The sequence below is a fragment of the Phalaenopsis equestris genome, unplaced genomic scaffold (assembly GCF_001263595.1).
Source record: "Phalaenopsis equestris unplaced genomic scaffold, ASM126359v1 Scaffold000002, whole genome shotgun sequence".
In the NCBI taxonomy this organism is placed as follows: domain Eukaryota; kingdom Viridiplantae; phylum Streptophyta; class Magnoliopsida; order Asparagales; family Orchidaceae; genus Phalaenopsis; species Phalaenopsis equestris.
In genome coordinates, this window is record NW_018164444.1 from 33,192,562 (window position 1) to 33,214,821 (window position 22,260).

Below are 22,260 nucleotides of genomic sequence, written 5' to 3' on the forward strand. Positions count from 1 at the left end.
AAGAAATCTCTCACTTTCAATCTCTCACTTTCCCTCCACTCTTACAATTTCTCAAAGAAATCCTCACAATTGTTACACACTAATGGAACCTCTCTAACCTCTAGGGCCACTAAACTCTCACCACCTCCTCTAGGCTCTCTCAAATTTTGGCCAAAATGTTCTTTTAAAGCTGTGGATGATCTTTCCCAAGATTTGCCTAAGCATCCCTTCAAAATTTAGCATTTCCAAAGCTTGAGTAGGCATAACCATTGATCTCGCCATCGGCGGCATCGAGGGTGCTGTTGCCTTGTGGTCTCGGGAAAACCCGTCGTCGGCGGGGTCGAGGGCGCTGTCGGCGGCCTAGTTCAAATCTTCACATTTTGGTCCATATTCGCTCCATATTCGCTCCTTTTTGTATCTTTTTGCTCCAATGACCCTAATTCATCATTCCTGCAACAAAACTTCAAAAATATCTTTCGTTAAAGTGCAATATCATTAAAAACAGTATAAAATAGGTATGAAAATCTCAACATATTTTCCTTTAGTCAAGAGGTTACATTTAATATATCAAAATCAATGAGATAACCAACAAAAGGAAGAGATGATGAATGCTTTAGAATGGAAATAAGTGATTTTTAAAGCAATGAATATTTCACAGATACATTTGAAAGGAAAACTAAAGAAGAACATTTGGAGCGTGAAGATAATGATATAATTGAAGATAAATCTATAGAAGTGAGTAATGAAGAATTGGATTATGTTCAGGAACAATTTGAACTGTTAGATAGGATAATAATAGAAATCTTATTCCTTCAATTTTGAAACCTCCTGAACTAGAAATAAAAATCTTCTTACACATTTAAAATATTATTCCTTGTGCTATTGGCAAAAGACTTTTTGGAAAAGATTTATGTGATATGGGAGCTAGTATTAACTTTATGCCTTTATCGATTTTTAGACGGTTGAGTTTAGGAGAAATTTCACCTGCTACTATAAGTCTTCAGTTAGCAGATCGTTCAATTACCTATCCTAAAAGAGTTAAAAAAGATGTGTTGGTAAAAATTGATAAATTTATCTTTCTCCAATTAATTTAGTTTACAATCACACTCAATGAATAAAACATGATTTATTTTACAATCATTTTAAGATTTAAACTACAAATTATGTTAAATGTAAAGAATCATTAATAAACAGAGGTATTGGTGGACTATGTTAGATAAAGACATTCTTAGTTGGGTAATAAATTATTCTATCAAATAATAAAGAATTTTGTCGATTAATGAAGTATTATGTGGAGCAATAAATTACTAGGTTGATTAAAGAAGTATCGTGTTAAGTAACAAAGTATCATGAAGTCATCTTTTGAGCAATCTATAAGATCAAATCAATTTATAAAATAGGATTTCTTCATAAGTAACGTTAAACGAATTGGGATTCATTTAACCACTGACTTTTCTCTTCCTTTTAAACTCATTTATCTAATACTTTTACCTTCTTTGATAGGTGCAATTACTATGGCTCGTCATTAATCTAATATAATAAGAACTATTTTTTATTGAAAGAATGAAAATGAATTTAATCTATTTTTTTCTCAACCTTTGTTATAGCCATTGTTATTGTTTAAGCAGCTAATGGCCTAGCTATTATTTCGTGGATCCATCATAACAGAAAATAAATTTGTATTAATCAATCAAATTTGTTGAAGAATTAGTCATAATTCTTCTATTTTTACATATAAATAAAAATATAAGACTTTTAGAATTTTAGAATATTCTAAATAGAAAATAATAGAATTAGAATAATAAGATAATATAATTAGAATTCAATATTAATAGAATCTAAAATTCTCTTATTATTATTTATTTATTTATTTATTTTCGTTTCTTTTTTCCTATAGATTTATGATTGAGATTTAGAGTTACTAACCTCTTCTATCACTAACCTAATAACAAACGTATTAATTTGATATTTACATTTGATAATTATATATAATATATTGATATTGATATATAATATGCCAATATATCCTTAATTCTATTTCTATAATTCTATTTCTATCTATTTATCTATTATCTATATAGTTATTCTACATATATAACTATGTAATTAGATTTCTATATACTAGGGTTCGTTAGTATTCTAGTTCTATTGATTTTTAGAACCAAAGCTTGTCCTTTCCAGAATGAATTCTCTCTATTTTTTTTTATTTGATTCAATTCAGAATAGCCCAAATCAATATTTCATAAGATTGGGTTGTTTCAGATTTCTTGGTACTTTTTTTAGCCACTCTGAACCTAGATTTTGAGAAAAAAGATGACAGTCTTTTATAGGACCTATGGTTCTCAAAATCAAGTATCGACAGACCTAGCCCTTGCCTATGCTTTTGCAGGGCAAGAATTCGTCAAGTTCAATCAACAAATTTAAGAAATTCTAAGTATTTTTTTGTTGATTAGGCAACACCCGATTCAAACTAGGGATAAAGGATTTGCAGTCCTCCGCCTTACCACTATACCATGCCACCAAATTTCATCCAAAAACAGAGAAATAAATGAAGAATAAAGAAGAAAGAAATTCTATAATAATATTTATGTAAAGTATATAAATTCTATAAGATTCTATTCTGAATTAGATTAAATTCTATAAAATTATATACATACATATATATACATATATTATAAATAGTAAAATAAATATACAATAAAACATATAAAATAATATATAAATTATATAAACAATATATTATATAAGAATAAAAGAATATTCTTATACTTAGATATTCTATTTTATTCTCTTTTTATTCCTCTCCTCATTTTGGTTTTGATTTGAATTTTTTACTTTCTTAATTTATTTTATTTTTGGATCTTAAATCCCATTGTACTTATCCTTTTCCAAAAAAAATTACTCTTTTTTATTGGATCCGATTTATATTCTTTTCTTCGATTAATTTTATTTCAAAACACGTGTTGCTTAAAAACTTATCTTCTCTTTTCAGTTTTCTATAAATTCGATAGATCTATATAAAAGTCAAAAGATTCCCGGCTCGGTCACAGAGCCCGGCCCGGTCACAGACTGTAAAATGCAGGACAATTTCGAATAAATTACTCTTTACTTCATGACTATTTAATATTTAATTATTACTCTTTTACTCTTACTTACTTTTCTTACTTTGAATTAGCGAACAACTCCTAATTTTGTATCTCCTTATCTTAATGAATGCAAAATCCAATTGATTTTAGACTAATCATTATAAAAAAGATGGGTTTTCTTTGGTATTGCTCTAAATTTTATTTGGAACTTTAATATTCTATTACCTTAATACACTTCTTTTTTTTATTTTTTGATCTTTTTCACTAAAATATATTGGGTCGAAGTAGCTAAAAGTTCCAAAAGGAATTCAGAATATTACTAAATTGTCAAAACTACTTCGATAGACCGTTTTTCCCTTCTACCTTATGTAAATAATTATGTATAAGGTTTAAGTATTGTGTTTCCTTGTTTATAAATTATAAATTATTCTCTTTTTTTATTCTATTTTTCTCTTTCATTCAATTCACAATCAAAGACAAAATAGAAAAAGGACTTATGTGGGAATCCATCTAAATGCAGTGGACTAGAAAAAAAAAAAGAGATAGGGGTAATTACCATTTAACTAGTAAATAACATATACTTTTTTCTTCCATAACGTAAATCACCTGCACTTTTTATTCTTTTTTATCCTATTAAATTGTATTCTGAAACCATTCTTCAAAACATACACAAGGATTGATACTCATAGGTATTAGATATACATGATCTCCAACCTATCTTTATCTTCCAGATTCTGCAATATCATATATATTTCTTCATATATACATACATGTAGCCATTTGCATTCTCTTCTCCAACCCAGTGGATTATATTGAACCCCGAACCCCCGCATTGCTTGAATTGGGATAAGCTTCAAAAAAGACTATTTTGAAAGTGAGTCAATGATGACCCTCCATGGATTCACCTATATAAAATTCGTTAACATACCACCAAGTCATTTTTTATTAACATAATGACATCGAACCCTTATTGTTGCTGATGCTACTAAATCCACTACTTTCTTTTTGGTGCCAACGATTAAGAATCTTTTTCCCCTACTTGTTGCATCAAAAACTAAATTGCAGACTTCTGATAAAAAATGAGCAGTTATAGTATGATTCGTAATATGAATACCTTTATGCTTTGCCAAGATGTGAGTCATTCTAGGATTCCATTTATTAGTAACATGACCAAAATGAATTATTGCTTCATCATTTCTTTCAAATTGATGTTCCAATATCGTCTTCCCATTTTCCCACACTTTCTCTTTTCTTTTTTTTTTTCAAAGAGATTCAGTACCTTATGAAATAAAGAATTGTTCCGACGGAACCTTCTACCAGGATTGGCCATTGATTTATGACCCAAACCATGAATTTCATTCTTTCTTTTTTATTTCATTGATTATGAAATCCATAATCGGACCAGAGAGTTAAAATAAAAAAGAATAAACCTCTTGTTAGGATACATTACATAAGAGATTGGTCTGATGTCTCGTGGAAAGTTTTTGGGCACAAGAACAAAATAATTCTCTATGGTGTAGCAAAATATCACTCATTTCCAACTAGAATAGATTCTTTCTTTTGATTTTCAAACAAATGTTTTTGTCTTGCTTTGAACGATGTACTAAATTATTGAATCCGGTACCAACCGGCATAATTCCCCCAAAACAACGGGGATTCGACTTTCCAGAATTTGCAAGAATATCTTGGCGGGCAATGTATTTAACTTCCAAGATGTACCAAACCATACTCGTACTCCCCCTGGAGACTGACGAGGCAACCTTCTCCTCTAGCTCGACAACCATCTTTTCCAATGAAGCTATGGTAATTTATGATATTAAAGTTGATTTGGGGCAAGTGTTCGGATTTATTATGTCATAATGAATAGGTGCTCAAGGGACCTATTCTCTTGCTTTTCCAAACCAAGATAACGAAAAAATGATTTTTTTTGCAACCTAACTTCTTTGTATTTAGATTCTGAATGACGGAGATCTAGATTTACTTTCTTTTATTTTTTTTATTAAGAATTCTTTAAATTTTAGATAGGTACTAAATATTTAACAGAATTATGATTGTACAGAATCCCTATAGGTTCTTTATTAGAGGTCAATACTACTTCATTTAGTACCAATAGGTGGCATATGGGAAAAACACTACACATAGGAATCAACAACACAAAAACTTTGTTATAAAAAACCATTTTCCTTATTGGTATCACGACTAAAAAGAATGGTTAGGAAAACAAAGATCCATCTCATTCGTACTTTTGGTACCCGTATAACCATCAAAGGTCGTTGAAGTGACTAATTTCTGGAAATAATAAGCGTTGAGTACGAAGAAATCTTTGGAGTTACATTTTCTATCTAGCACTAATATGATTGGTGTTAAGAAAAAACTTCTTGTGGGAAGGCTGACTAGGAATTTCTTGTAAAAACACCAGCTTCTATCAGTTGATAATGAGAATAATGAAATTTTTATTACATGAATTATTTCTCTTAGTACCATGCACAGAAGGATGAGATGAAAATCTCACATACGGTTATGAAACGAAGATTCTTTTACTAGAATGATAACCGTAACGGATGTCGGCTAAATCCGAAGGAAATTATGCAGAAGTTTTACAGAATTATTATGAAGTTACGCGGCCAGAACTTGATCCCTATGATCGAAGTTATATACTCTATAGCATAGGTCTTCAACAAATCTTTCAGGATTGCATAATAAATTCTTTTTCTTAAAATAAAAAACATTATATAGGAGTTAAACACATCCATCTTAAACAAATCTTTCAGGATTGTCCATCATAAATTCTTTTTCTTAAAATAAAAAAGAACCTAAAAAAATCCTTTGGCTTTACTTTCATTCAGATGAAAAAGAAATTCCCATGAATGGATAAAAGTTTTTATTTAACTAAATATTTCATTGAGATATTCATAAATATTCAATTCTAATAAATTAGAGAATAATAAGATAATTTGTAATATTAAAATATTCTTAATAAGAAAAATATACAAATAGACAATATAAATTCTTATGTAAGAGTTATGTATTTATGTATGAATATATTCTAATATAAATATACCCTAATATATTCATATTTTCTCATTTTTTTCTTTAGATTTATGAAATATGATTTTCTGATTTGAATATTGAGATTTACTTTTTTTAGCATTCTTTGAGAATAATGTTTTTTGAATAAAAATCGTGATAATGTATATTTTTTTCCTCAAATGTGCTATTGAGGGATAAAGTATTAAATCTTTTTAAGAAATAAAGTTTTTTATCAGAATATGAAATATGAAAAAAAAAAAGGAAAGACCCCTTAACTATTGAAGTTGTTAATAGAACGAATCACACTTTTACCTCTAAACTATACACACTACATATTTGTTATTGGATATAAATGGGCATCTTGTCTAACAACGTAATTAGATGTAGTTAAGATAGCATTAGAATCATGAAAATGTCAGCATTAACATGTATTCTGCTCCACCGCATGAAAACTTGAAAAAAAAAAGAATAAGTAAATAGCGAAAATTTTAGTCAAATTTCAATAGTGTACTAAAGTTATAAGTATTTTATTTTTTTGAAACCTCTTCATTTGAACCATTAGATTTTATGAACTTGGATAAATTCAACCTCAAACTTTCAAGCTTGTCCTTTGCTTTGAACTAATAAATTATTTAGAGTATCATTTTAGATTTTAGAAATATGTGTTTTTTAATATTCTTTCTCATAATTCGATTCAATAATTTTATTGGACAATCCTGAAAGATTAGTTTTAGCATGCCGGCTTGCGCTTTACCAGTTATATGTATATAATCATTCAATATTTAACTTATTTATAAAAAAATCACTCATTTTAGCCTATGTAAATAAAAGGAATTTACAATCACACTCAATGAAGAAAACATGATTTAAATAAATATATTATTTTAAATCAAAAATCTAAGTCCCGATTAATCCCAAGAAGCCGTCGTGCCGCACTTTTCAAATGACAAACCCAACATTTCGAAACCACACCGCAGCAAATAATCCTCCCCAAACAGGTTAGTTTATGACAAATGAAAATTTGTTGGATAAAATGATGAAGGGATGACAAAAAAATTTCAGGAGAAAAAACTTCCAAAACTAGCGCATTTTTGCAGAAACCCAAGGTTCAAATAGACAGAAAGTAAGCAAATATTCCCATTTAGATGTATTGAAAACAATTTGAGCCAAGAGGCATAATCATCATCATAAACTGAAGAAAATTAAATTTTCGGAGCAACAGTGGAACCAAAGAAAGATTAGGAATTTAGGATGGCCCTCAGATCTCCAAATGTGTAACGAACCTTCTCATAATTATATATATTATAAAAATGTTACCATAAATTGATTATTAAAAGCAAAAAAGCAGTCCATGGATTGTTTATCTTAAATTTTCTATTGGTGTAACAACCAACAAGCAGAGCCAATAACAATCTAACAGGTGACAAAAAGGTAGAGTAAGCCTTACTAAAAAACTCAAAAAATATGACAATGGCAATTTTCAACGAAAAAACTACTTTACTAATTACAGTTTTGATATCGAGAGACAAATTAACTGATGAACAACAAGCGTAGAAATAAACTTAGTTCTTCCCCACTTCATTAACCACGTATTCTCATTTTCAAAGAAAGAAAATAAACTTCACTATAAATTCTTAAGTTACTCAGTCTCAACTATAAACATTACCAACTAACGTTTTACAATTGACGGAAGCCGGAGACGAATGACAGAACTCTACCAAAATTGGGGTTGCATCTCCATTAAAATAGAGCCAAAAGAATAGTAGGATTAAAAAAGAACTAGAAGTACTGTAACCCCTCATGTGCAAAGATCTTTCAAAGCTACCTTTTCCCTTTCTTAGATGTCTTTTCATTCTTGGTGTTAAAGGCATACCTTTCAACTTCACCATCATCATCATCATCCCCACCCTTCCTCCGTTTTTTGTTCCCTGCACTTTCTTTAATTTTCTGCAATTTTTGAAGCAGAATATTGAGATGAACATGGCTGCAACAGAATAAGTTCCTAATGAGAATATGCAAGGAATTAGAATACCATTTGGGATATTCTTTTAGCATCTGAAACTCTCTCCAATAATAATAAAACTTCAGCCTCCTCCGCTGGATACTCAGGTAACTTTTTTCCTACAAAATTCAAAACAAGCAATAACAGAAGATAAGGTCTTACCTACCCTCCAATGATTCCTATGTTCCACATAACATGGGTGGTTGTAGAAAAAAAACATACCGATAAGCTGTTCTATCTGAATGTACCATTCCACTTCATACTGGTTTACTAATGAAATGGCTAATCCAGACCGCCCAGCACGAGCAGTCCTGCCGACGCGATGGATGTAATCCTGCATCAAATTTAAGAGGATTTTTAAGTGAGTTAGAATTAATAAGGAAATCATGCTACATTCTTAGAATAACATAATAATTGTCAAATCACTCAGTTTCAACAACTAAAAAAAAAGGTTCATGTCATATGCTTATTTGAAAACATTACTAACAAAACCAGCTTAAATACTTGAGATGATTGTGTATGTAAAGAGTATGCAACAGATAAACAGTGCTTCCAATTCAAAAAATTAGTTGTGGCACAAATATAAGAACTCTGAACACCTTCAATTCTGAAAGATCTCATATTCCTACACCAACGTCATTGAAATTAATTTGAAAGTTGCATCCAAATAAAATATAACGGCCTTTTGGTAGAACTTATTGAAGCACAAAAAGGCTAATGTGAGAATCAACAATGAAGAAAAAAGGCACTCAAACTTCGGAATGTCAAATATTCATGAAATCTATCTAAGCCTTACATGAGATTTTGAATTCAAAATAACACCACAATTTTGATTGCATCAAGAAAGGCATTCCCCATACATGGGGTTAGAGAGGTCAAAAAAGTCAACATTTTTCTTAAAACAGAAAGGATGCACATGTAGATAACCTTCTAAGAAGTGTACGCATCATTGCACTAGTACTAGCATGAATTTAAAATACAAAATTTATGAGTGGTTAGGTGCATGTAAGCACATAAGTTCAAGTCATTGATTGGGACAAGCTCAAAAACTTAAAATACTCAAAATAATGACCTTAGAATTGCTGGGAATGTCATAATTTATAACCAAATCAACTGTTGGTATGTCAAGTCCTCTACTAGCAACATCTAGCAACATCAGTGCATTCAGTGCATATAAGAATGTTGCAATCTCCAGCCTTGAATTTATTTAATGCTCCCAGTCGCTTTGTCTGCCATTAGATATCCATGAACAACATAAAAATTGGTAAGGTTGCAAAAAGAAAAAAATCAACAAATTATTAGAGACAATAGGTGAAACTTATCGTTCACAGTAACTCCAACCAGCAAAATTTGACAGCACCTGGCTCATTTGACCGCTGATGGGTATCGCCTTTAAGCCAAGGTTTCGGAGGAGCAAAGCCAGAAGTCTTGTAGAATCACAAGTACGAGTGAAGACCATAGATGTGCTTCCAAACATCTCAGTCAGAATGTAAACAAGATAGCAGTCCTAACAAAATTATGTACCCAAACATATAATAAAGTCAACGGACAAAAAATATAATAAATGATAGGTATTTAAGCAAATGATTTGAAAAACAAGCAATAACCTATAATTACAAATTGAATGCTCAAATCAAGCTATGGTTCAAATCTGTCGATTACATTTTAATTTATATAATGCAAGGAGTTCATATTTTTTACTATAGAAAATAAAATAAAGGAGAATAACCTCAACAATATTAAAATAAATAATGCCTATTTTTACTATAAATAATTAAGCCATACAATAATTTAGATATCATGATAAATTTTTATGAACATAAAACAATGTAATCTCTCATTCTTCCTTGGGAAATATAATTAGTTAGAAAAAAGTTAATATTCTTTACAACATGACAACTATTTTATTTTGAACAATGCAGATGGAATATGCTGACCTATAAAAATCACTTCTCTTTTGCTAAAACTAATTAATAATTACAAAACATGCAAATTGCTCTCACCTAATGTAACAAGAATTCTATAATGCATAAGCATAATTTCATATACTAAAATAAAATTTTCAAATCGTTCAAAAGTAGATAATTGAGAAGAAGTAAAGAAGGCATATATAATTTTAATATTTACTTCAGGGCTTGCATAAGAAATTGATTATATATGAATATGTCCCCTCTAATTACATTTTTTATCAATCAAATCAGACTTTATAAATCTTATTGATATCACTTAAGACAGATATTTGCAGATTACAAGAATCTCAGCATCAAGGAAAGAGAGAATGCTTTGTTGAAGAATTCCACAACTACTATATCTATCATCAATCTTATAGATGACAAGAGTTCAAATATATTAATTAGCTAAAAAGAATGTTTGAAAAGAACCTTGTACTTGGCAGGTACCAGACGAAATTGCTGTTTTAGAGTATCAACAGTAGAATACTTGGAGGATGCCTCAATCTAAAAGAAAACATAGCTAATGCAATTTCATCATTCCAAAAAGAAATTACAGACATATATTCGGGAAAAAAAAAAGTTGTAGCATTGAGATATATACCTTTACAGGATTCTTAAGGCAAGCCCTCTGAAGTTTTCCAACCTGCAGGAAACAAAATCAAAGCTAAATCCTCTGTTCAAGATGAATACTAACAAAGTAAAGCAAAATAAATTTTGTTCAAGTAATATTATAAGAATTGTATTATTACTAAAAAAGAGCAGCTCTTCCCAACATGTCTTAATGTGTGCAGTCTTACATATGCATAATAGAGAAATTATTTCATTATCTGAAACAATAACCTAAAGATTAAGCAACCTAACATGGCTCCAGACTCAATCACTCACTAGGCTACTGCTAATTGATAAACTAATCAAACAAGAAAAATGGTGCAGATAGAATGCACTCAAGTAAAAAAACACAAAATATTGAGCAAGATAAATATTCAGCTCTGTCAGGACTCAGAATCCAAAAATTGCATTAACAGAAGATGAACTTTCTAGAAAAAGAGACAACAACATTAGTACATATTCATGCAGACCATCAGTTCATTATTTCTAAAATTGCAAATTACATCAATCAATCATGCACTTAATACTTAAGCAATTACATTTGAAAATGTATGCTACAAGTAGCAAAAAAAGATACTACAGTTATATGCTAACATCCAGGCAACAGACAAAAATAAACAATTTGAAAAATTAGATACATCATTAAGCAAAAGCATGAACAAAACAGGCATTTTTTTTAATAAAACAAACATAAAAGTTAATATCCACCTTTTTTGTCATAGTTGCTGAGAACAAATATGTCCTGCGTTCTCTGGGAATAGCTTTAAGAATATCATCAATAGCCTTTTCAAAGTCCATGTTGAGCAACCTATCAGCCTCATCTAGAACCTACCATGATCCAAACATGTTAGAAACTTTATTGTCCGGTATTAAATACAAAATCAGAAAGAATGGCCACTAAGAAAAAAGATAGGAAATCAAGACTGTAACATATATATATATAACATAGATAATTTGTCCAAAGTTCCAGAAATAAAGCCTTCAGCTAGAATTAAACGTCTCATCTTATAATCATGAAGATAGTTACCAAATGAAGCAAAAAAAGAAATAAATAGCATCTCCAACAGAATTTTCATTGAGCCAGAAAAGTCGACCCATTTGGTTTAAGTCATAGTTAGGATCTAAATTATCAATAAGATGGCATTTGGTGCATTTTTCAAAGTATAGCATGGCCCTTCATCATTGTTAGCTTATATTGCTATTAAAATAATGCTTATATCATTATTAAAATAATGCATAGCATTACACTATAATTTGCCCAAAAAAATAATGGATGAGCATTAATTTATTAAAAGTCCTAATTGAAATAGCAATTAAGCTAATAAATATACAAATAATATAATTTTGATCCCACAACAACAACAACAAGCCTTAATTCGGCTATATGAATCCTTTTCTCCAATATGTTCTATTGAGTGCCATATTTTCATTTAATTCTAAAAAAGTAAGATTATTTTTTATACAATATACCCAAGTCTCAAGTCTACCTCTGCCTTTCATAACATAAGTTGAATCTAAAACATCTATTTTCTTATTCAAATCATCACATGATAGATGTTTGATGCAAACAAACCACCTAGGACAAATCTCTCTAATCTTACTTTCACTGGAGCTACATCAATCCATTCATGGATACATTTGTTTCGCATTTTGTCTCTAAGATTAAAGTCACTCGTCCACCTAAGTATTCTTATCTCAGCAACACTTAACTGAGTTTTATGCTTATCTTTTAAAGGCCAAACTTCTACGACATAAAGCATTGCAGATTTCACCATCTTATAAAATTTTCCTTCAAGTCTAAGCAATACTTTTCTATCCGATGCATTCCTCCAATTCAACGCGGTGCTTTCCTCTACTTCAACCCTCCAACTTGAATTCTACTAATAACATCACCATCTATATCAACATCACTTTAAACAATAACGTTCATACCTTTTAATGATTTGATCACCCATAATTACAACTCTGTCACTTGATCTACTACTATTAAAATTATATTCTGAGTATTCAATTTTAGATCTACTTAAACGAAAGCCTTGAAACTCTAATGTAAACCTCTTTAATTAAATTTTTTTTCTGAACTCTTTCTCTAGTCTTTACCACAAAAAGAATAACATCAACGAAAAGCATTACACCAAGGTACATCCTCCTAGAAATATGTCCAGTGAGAGCTTAATTTATATGTGAGAGTACTTGTATTCCAAGATTTTATCATATCTTAATATTAGTTTTATGAACTAACTTCTTTGCCCAAATTCGTCCATAATGTGAGAACCCTTACTTCTTATACACTACACATGAGCGCAGATGTAGTAACTCTTGCACATTTTTCACTATATTCAGGTCATACAACGTCACTTCCAGAGGACGCCTCAGCATTTACATAATGATTTAAAGCAAAAAATTTTGATCTTATTCATCTATAATTGTTAGTAATAAGGTAGTTGAATATAACCCTTTAAGCTTAAAGTTATATAAACACCAAAAGCCTTGTAATTGTGCCAAATGCAATGCAACAATTTTCCAATATGGGCGACCAACATTTAACTTTTAAGAGAGGAGAGAGAGAGAAAATAGTAAGAGAGAGAGCTAGAATTGAATGTGTTTTAAATGAACTCTACCATATATTCATTTCATCATCATATGAACCAAAAGAATGCAATGGTACTCTCACAAATCTTCAATATTACTTGAATGAAAAATGGCAACATATATTATTAATTTGCATTTCAAAATCAATACTTATACTACTACTTTATATAGTACTAATAAAATAATTGCGTTCATAGGTCAATCTAATCGTATTATAAGAAGGTGATATCAAAAAGCACAACTATAAGTTAGTAATCATATATTAGGAATAATTGGTCTTTTATTTCAGTTCATAGTAGAGTGACATTGCAAGTTGGATTTATATTTTAAGTAATTTTTTCAATTACAAAATATATAGAACCTGATGATATCCCAATTGAAGTGCGGAAATATATAGGAGATTTGTGAGTTTCTTAGCTTACTAAACTCTTTAATATTATTTTAAAAACTAAAAAGATGTTTGAGGAGTGGAGGAAATGTATTTTGATTCCTAGTTTTTAAGAATAAAGGGGATGCACGAGAGTGTGCAAATTTTAGAGGAATTAAGTTAATATGTCATACTTTAAAATCATGAGAGAGGGTAACTGAACATGGGTTAAGATGTACTATAAAGATTTCTCATAATCAATTTGGATTTATGTCGAGCATGTCTACCATAGAAGCTATACATTTGTTGAGAGATTTGATGGAGAAGTTTAGAGAGAATAAGGAGGATCGAAATTTGGTTTTTATTGATTTAGAAAAAGCTTAGGATAAGGTTCCAAGGGATATCCTTCGGAGAGTTCTAGAGAAGAAAGGGGTTGATATGGCTTACATTCAATTCATTAAAGATATGTATACTAGAGTTGTTACTTGTGCTCGAACAGAAGGAGGATTGAACAAATATTTTCTTATTTCAGTTGGATTACATCAAGGTTCAATTTTAAGCCCATATCATTTCGCTTTAGTTATTGATGCTTTTACTGGACATTTACAGGAGGATGTACCTTGTGGTGCATGTTTTTCGCTAATGATATCATTCTCATGGATAAGGCTAGAGAAAAAGCTCAGGAAAAAACTTCAATTATGGAGGTCTAAATAGGAGTCTAAAGGCCTTCTTTTGAGTAGAATTAAAACTAAATACATGGAATGTAATTTTAGTAGTAGTAGCTCTAGTGACAGAGTTATAAATATAGGTGACCCGATTAATAAATGTTACCTATATTTTAAATCACTAAATATTACAACAAATTTCAACATTTTCTAAAATGTGTCGGCCTATAGTCAATTTGAAAATCACTTAGTTCAAACAATATAATCTTATAAATCATTTATACTGTCACTTGAAATCCAATTGCTTAAGCTTATCACCATAATTAGTTGCATGGCAGAATGATCAATGAGGCATTCAAAAAACCGCATAAATCACATAAAAAGTTAGAATTATAATATTTGAAAAGAAGAACCTAAATTGCAAATTAGCAATTTAAATTTCAAAGAAAGGGGGAACAGCGAAGGATAAAGAAGACACAAAATAAAGCGAATGAATCAAAGAATCTTCCAAGACGTTACTCAAAATCATATTTTTTTTCTAACAAGAACGGTTAGGAGGAAAGGAAATTAAGAAAATATTTGAATTATTCTGGTATAGTTACAATTCGAATTTTAATATAGTGTCGTATTCAATACTTTATCATAACTTGTAAAAATCTGGAATTTTTCTTATCAATTAAGGCTATAAATAATCCTTTATATAACCATAATTGGAAAACTGAAATTGAAATGATACTTCTATTTAAAATTTACTTACAATTCTTCTCCCCCTCACTCTAATTTTCAACCAAGGCTCTTCGCCGAATCTTCCCTCCCTCTCTCTCTTCACTCTAATTGCATGCCTCCCAATTGGGCATGAATTCTAAGGTGGTCATTTTCTTTCTTTTGGCATGCCTCCTAAAGCACATCATAAAATCCAAGAAAATCTATTTGAAGCACATCTTCTGCCTCTCTCTCACACACAGAAAAGGAAATTTGCCTAATATTCCATAGAAACCCTAAATCTTGTTCCCACAATTATGAAACTCAATAAAACCATAAAATCAAAATTCCCATGGTTCCAAAAAGACATCTGCGTAAGTCCATATCTCCAAGTGGAAATTTTTACTAATGAATGTCAAACAAGTAATCAAAATATTGACTAATAAGGTATTCATAAAACAGAAGAAGCAATATAAATTCCATACCAAGTACTTCAACATGCGAAGGCTAAAACCTTTTGTATTTGAAAGATGATCCAATAAACGTCCAGGAGTAGCTACCTGCATTAGTGATAAAAAACAATAAAAAATGTTAAAAACTGAATTTAAATGAAAAAAAGATGGCAATGGTTCAGCATAAAAATATCACCAAACTAAATAAGCTATCAACTTTTGTAGAACCAAAGAAAACATTAAACCAACGCAGTTAACAAATTCACATTGAAAAGTTTACAAGTTTTGCTACAGCTAAATATTACAATATGCTACCAATAACATATTTTCAGCTACGGCCATTAAGAAGTAAAAAATTAAACAAACAGAAGGGATATGGTATACAAAGAATATTTCTTTACAATGTGTGATAATAGGAAATTGCAGAATCTAGTAAAAAAAGGGCCAAAAAATAATGTAGAAAATGCAACTTTTAAGGTAGCAGGGAGATGTAGATAAGTAATAAATGTATAATTAAATTACAGTGATAATCAAAAAAATTCAAGCACCAAGAGAATTGGTTTATGAAAATTGAGAAGAATTTTCTGTATAATAAAGATGAAAATATCCAGGATATGCGTGATGGAGAGATCCATATCATAAACAAACGTGGAAAGGAAAAAACTCCAATAGAAATCCAGTCAATTCAAATATTAAGAATAAATCTATATTTGTGACATTCTTAATCCTTATCAAGCATCTTGATAAATTCTATTTCCAAATAAAATAATCCTCATATAACGTACAAGTTTAAAGGCAAAATGAGAATTTCAAAAAACAGAGGAAATACTCAAAAAGTAAATGGGCTCCAAATTAGTAAAATCGAAATTTCAGTAATAATTAGTCTGCAAGTATAAAACTTATATGTTAAATGTCATAGGCTTGAATATCCTGGGTTTATTATTCAAGATTATGTGGGTACAAATAAGGTTTGAAGTAGTAAAAAAAAAGTTGGAAGATTGAAATGGGGAGCCTATGGTGTTAAATTATAAAACAATATACGAAGTTTTGAAAGAAAAATTTATAAATTAGGAAAGACTAATGAACAAGCTAAGAGTATCAAAGAAAGAAATATTAAATTTTCCATAAAGGTACAAAGGTGAGAACGACACTAGTGTCGATAAGAATAGCGAACTCAATGCTCCAAATGACACCAAAAACAACAATAACAAAAAAAGCAACAGGGACGAGGATAGAATAATTGAAAAAAAAAAGGCAATATAAAAATATGACTAAAAACTGTGCAAAAAAAAAAATCTAAAAAAATAATGTGAAAATTTTAAAAAGTTTAAATAGTACACATGGATTCATAAGCACAACCACAAACAGTTAGGTAAAGAAAATTTACCAGCACAGACCCATAAGAAAAAAGGGTTCAAGAGCAACCATCAACTACTTTATAACAAAATTTGCAAAATACGGTAGCGCACTTGTTTACTATAATATTATAAATCTGCCCATGTGATATAGGAGCACCTTTCAAGCTTGAATAGAAGTCAAAAAAAGACAATGGAGGGCAGGAAGAAGAAAACGGGCATTCAAATGAAAAACAGAGAAACAACAAATTAGAAACTGAAACTTCTAACTGTACCTTAATCCAGTAATATAAAACTAACTCCATACTAAATTTTCAAGAATAGCTGCTAGAAATGAGAAATGGCATATTAAAATCAAGCACATAGCCTCTTTTCAGCACCTACAAAATCATTTCATCGCACTGCACATACAAAGGCTAGATAAATACACAGAAGGGGGTTGCACGGTGCAATTTCTAGCCATACTGAAAATACTGAAAAGCGCAAAAATTCAAAAGATCAAATGTGGAAAATATATGAAAACGTGTTCTAAAAATAGATCAAAGTGGCTTTGTATATATAAAACTGTCTGCCCAAAATGCTGCCAATGAAAGCTAGCATTTCTAGCACGAAGATTAATAGCATAAAAGAAATGTAACTTAAAGACATACTATAATATGAGGACGCTTTGCTAGGGAAATGGCCTGTGCCATCATGTCAACACCTCCAACAAGCTGCAAAGAAGAAAAGGTTGGAAATGCTTATTTAGAAATGAATGGTAAACAGATGATGAACTTGTATTAATAAAAAAAGAAAAGCAATCATAGAGAATCTAAGTATCAAACTGAATCCAAAAATATCATGCATACCAATAAAAGAACTTCTAAGATTTGAGAGTTAAGACAGAAAAAGAGTTATGGAAAGTTTATACTAATTGAAAATACAGAATATGATACGTGGGATGATTACAGTGGCAGTCTGAATTTTAGCATTAATGCATTCCTCCACAAAAGGCCTAATGCATTCATGCATCCCTCCACAAGTCTAAGCAATACTTTTCTATCACACAAAAGGCCTAGAGCATTCCTCCAATTCAATCATCCAACTTGAAGTCTAATAACAACATTATATGCCTTTTAGGTAAAAAGACAACGTAAAAAATTTAATCATTTCGCATGTATGAAAAAAGTATCAGATGTGTTAATCAAATGAGTTGATCAAATTAATATAAAAAAAATCAAAAGAAAAAAGAGTGGACAAAAGAACTTGAATCAAAGTTATTCAAATTAGGCTTTAATACCTCTTCAACATTTCGCAAAGAAAAATGGAGGACATAGATTCATAGAGCAACAAGTAGTAAAAATTAATAATGATAATAAGACATTTAGATAAAAACTTATGAAAACAAGTTTATAATTACAAAATTCATTAAAATATTATTGTTATGGGTTGGTGGCTAGCTACGATTCGTTCTGAAGATAAAACAAAAACCTTCTTGAAACACCTTAAGCACAATTGCAAAATTCATTCCACAAATATATTTCAAGATAAAAACTACACGACAACATAGAAACTCAAACAACCAGCAAACCCAAAGATTAAGCCCAAAAATATGTAGGTTAATGCAAGACATCCTTGGTTACAATTCTCAGCTCTAAATACCCTCATGAGTCTCATGTACAGCATACAAATTACTAATGGAACAAGCTTTGTGAATTTTTATAGTAATATAATTATCATCTATATGTCAAAAAAAAATATTACACAAAAACACAATTAAGAAGTTTAATTTCACTATTATTTAATTAAAAACATTAAATACACATTAATTATCATAAAAACCCCATATATTTGAATCCCTGTCTCTTAATATTCAAAAGAGTTATTAATCTCTCATACATTTATAAACATCCTTTGAGAAAATGTTGATGATGCCTTTATGCTAAAAAATAATCTAGGAAAATCATGTAATCACACTAACTTTAAGATGTTCAAGAAAATAATTAATTGATGCAGAATGCCTTTGGACCTAGAGTTTCATGATGCAAATCTAGGAAAAAATAACAAGAATCATTTAAATTCTTAATTCACAAACTTCTAGTTTAGACAAATATTGATTAATTTTGACAAAAATTGATGATATGCAAAAATTGCACATGATAACTTAACAGTCGAATAAGAAGAATTTTGCATTAAAATTTATATACAAAAAAATCATACTATACCAATTTGACAATAAGTTATGCAAGTAAGCTAATCATTGAATGAGATAATGGAAACAAAACTAAAGGGAAAAAACCACTACAAAATTCAAGGCCTCATGCTTATACAACAAGATAACTTTCCAAAATATCTAATGTCCCGAAAATCTGGTTACGAAAATCACATACAACTATCACTAAATCAAATTAAAAATTCAGGTAAAATTAAAGCAAACATAGCAAGTAAAATTATTTTTGCATGCCTTAGAACCCCTTATGCAGAATCACAAATGTCCTTAGACTACATAAACAAAATAAGGAACCAGTAGCCATCCCTTGCAAAAGAAAAAAATGACTGAATTCTCATCACAAAAAGCCACCCAAAAGATAATGATTGTACAAAACTCGCAGCAATAAAGTCTATTAAAATCTAACTGCATGAAAAATACTTTTCTACTTCTAAGAGTACAAAATTAGACTATTATATATCCATCAACCCAATTAAATATTAAGTAAAATTATTTTTGTTGGCATCAAAAAACTATGTGTAATCACAAGCCTTCCACCTTTCAATAGAAAACTCACAATATATCAATCCATTATGGATCCACAGTCTCTCCACCTTTTTTTTCCATTTCAATGAATAGAATGGATATCACTTTGGTTTCAACTCAATACAGTATTTCTCTTTCTTCCAAGATAGCTTAGGAGCCTTATTGTTCGTACAATCTTCCTTACCTTTTTTTTTTCTTTTTTTCTTTTTTTTTAACTCGAGACTCCCTCAACATGCCATTTAACAACCGAAGCACCTAGGAAAAAAAAAACTCCCACCCTTCATCAAGTGGAACGAGAATAGATAATGTAGCATTACAAGCATTTTAACCTCAGCTACACTTCTGAATGTCAGCCAAAGCTTGATTGTTAGCACCACACATTGAGCTTCCCTCTTGCTTCTCGTAATTTTTTATCATCATTAGCCAGCACCCAAAAAAAATGTGAGCTGCTAGCCAAATTTCTAGGCATTTCCTATCATTACACTAGATTGCTAGTAATGTTAACAACTGAATGGTAATTTTCCCAATATAACTTTTAAGAAATTGCTCAAAAATCAGAAAAAATCATAAATTGCACTTGGTTAATATCAAACCTATATGTACAAGAAATCAATGTAATTTAAAAATGCTTACCACCGAGCATTTCACACCAATTTCAGACCCTAATGCTTCAAATTGTTGAGAAATTTGGATCGCCAACTCTCTTTATCAACAAAAAAAGGAATTAAATAAATATAAAAACCAAATGAGAGTTCATCAATAGCATGTAAAATGAAATAGAAACCAAGTGAAACACCACATGAAAAGAAAACCAACCTAGTTGGAGACAGTACACAAGCAAAGAATGGTTGTGGCTTCTCAAGAAGAGCTTGGATGATTGGAAGGGCAAAAGCTCCAGTCTTGCCTGATCCTGTTTGCGCAAGTCCAATTACATCCCTTCCTGTGAACAAAAAAGCTGTGAAATTAACTAGCAGAAAAATAAATACTGGATTTTGAACTTCATATCACATTCAACCCCCTCGAATATAATACTGGATTTTGAACTTCTAGTATCACACTAAATGATATTTAAACAGAATTTACATCAAATGCAGGGCCAACCCAGAGACTGATGAGCGGTTGGGAGGAAACAAGAAGCCAGCCAAAAATGTAAGGATAAAGTTTCAGCTCCTTCTGATTAAATTTAACATGAACCAACGCACAATAGCCAAATTTGTCATTTTATACTCACAAGTAACTTGAAATGGATGAGAAATTAAGCACAATTACTTGAATAATTGTTATTACACAAGTAACCACATGTAATGTTATAATGATTCTAGACAATGAGTATCTCCAACAAAATATTAAAGCAACTAAATCCCAAAACCATATCCGCCTTTCATTGTTTTCCAGGATAAAGAAGTTCAGTAAGATCAAGGCATACAAGTTCACAGCATAAAATCTTTTCTCAAAAGTAAGAAGAGATAAGATGGAGACAACTGAGAAAAGATAAGATGGAGACAGAAATGAAAGAAAACATAAAGAGGTTGTTTGGGATCAATTTTGTTTTATTTTTGTTTTTGTTTTTAAAAACATATTTTTTAGTTACTCTAGATGAGTACAGTTAAATCTATGAACCAGTAAAGATTGTCGCCCATTTAATAGTACAATAAACGACAATTTTGAGAAAGAATGAGTAAATTGATTATCAGTATAAATAGCGCAGAAAGAGAAATCGATATAAATCCAACACCAGTTCTTCGGAAGCTGAATACAAAAAGATTAATGGTTTCAATAAAGAATCCTAGTTAATAAAATAATTGTCAAATTTAAGAATCCTAACAACAAAGCAACATGAGCACATGAAATTAATCATTAAAATCAACTAAAATGCTGTAAAAAAAGCACCTTCAAGGGCATGAGGAATCGACTCCACCTGAATCTTTGATGGGGTTTTCCACCCCAAACTCTCACAAGTTTCGACCAATTGTTCGCACACACCCAAACTCTTAAAGGTCCTTTCATCTCCATCTTCTGCCATGTTAGCTATAATTCTGAGCCAGACGTAAATGGGCTGTTTAGTACCTTAACTAGGATTTAAGGAGGACAAAATCCTAACGGGCTCCTTGGTGGTAGTATTTGAGCAGGATTTAGCCTAAATCCTGCCAAACAGCAAAAATGGCATCTTTAAATCCTACAGCATCCTGTTTTGCCTTGAATCCAGGATTTAGTAAAACCGTATGGAAGACAGGTTTACGGGATTTTGAGAAGCGGAAGTGGGAAAGGAAAGAGGACTGCTTTCTGGTACGAGCGGATCGCAAGGAGGAGAAAGATTAAAGTTTCGGAGGTCTTTGTACGCCGCGATCCCGTCGTTTGCGTGCGCCGCGATCCCCCGGTTTTAGGGTAGGCGGCGGGATGGGGGAGGCGGTTTTTATTTAATAAATAATTAATATGTTATTAAATTAATTATAATTAGATAAATTTTATATAATTTGTAATAATTAATTAATAAAAATAAGTTATATATTAAATTTAATTAAATTGTTGTTTAATTAATTAAATTGTTAGATAATTAATTAACTATTAATTAATGAATATTAAATTATTATCTAATATAATTAATTCAAGAAAATTATTAATAATGTTTAATCAATTGAATAAATACTAAATTATTAATAACCTCTGTTTGTTGCTCGCCACCGACCACTATCAATCACCAACCACTCCTTATAGCGAGATGCAATACTCGCAAC

General features: G+C 30.4%; 1 protein-coding gene and 1 pseudogene across 1 annotated transcript; one reads left to right on the plus strand and one right to left on the minus strand.

Annotated features, from left to right (window-relative positions):
* Positions 1-4,760: 4,760 nt before the first annotated feature.
* LOC110039547 lies at positions 4,761-5,472 on the plus strand (annotated as a pseudogene).
* Positions 5,473-7,705: 2,233 nt separating this feature from the next.
* LOC110017875 (DEAD-box ATP-dependent RNA helicase 10-like) lies at positions 7,706-21,920 on the minus strand. Its single transcript, XM_020715029.1, is given in 14 exon segments — positions 7,706-8,042; positions 8,128-8,216; positions 8,320-8,431; positions 9,170-9,244; positions 9,246-9,326; positions 9,458-9,604; positions 10,479-10,553; positions 10,651-10,692; positions 11,367-11,486; positions 15,470-15,544; positions 17,442-17,504; positions 20,159-20,228; positions 20,342-20,465; positions 21,416-21,920. Coding segments are annotated over 14 exon segments (1,332 nt in total). The 5' UTR covers positions 21,549-21,920; the 3' UTR covers positions 7,706-7,916.
* Between the last annotated feature and the right edge of the window lie 340 nt (positions 21,921-22,260).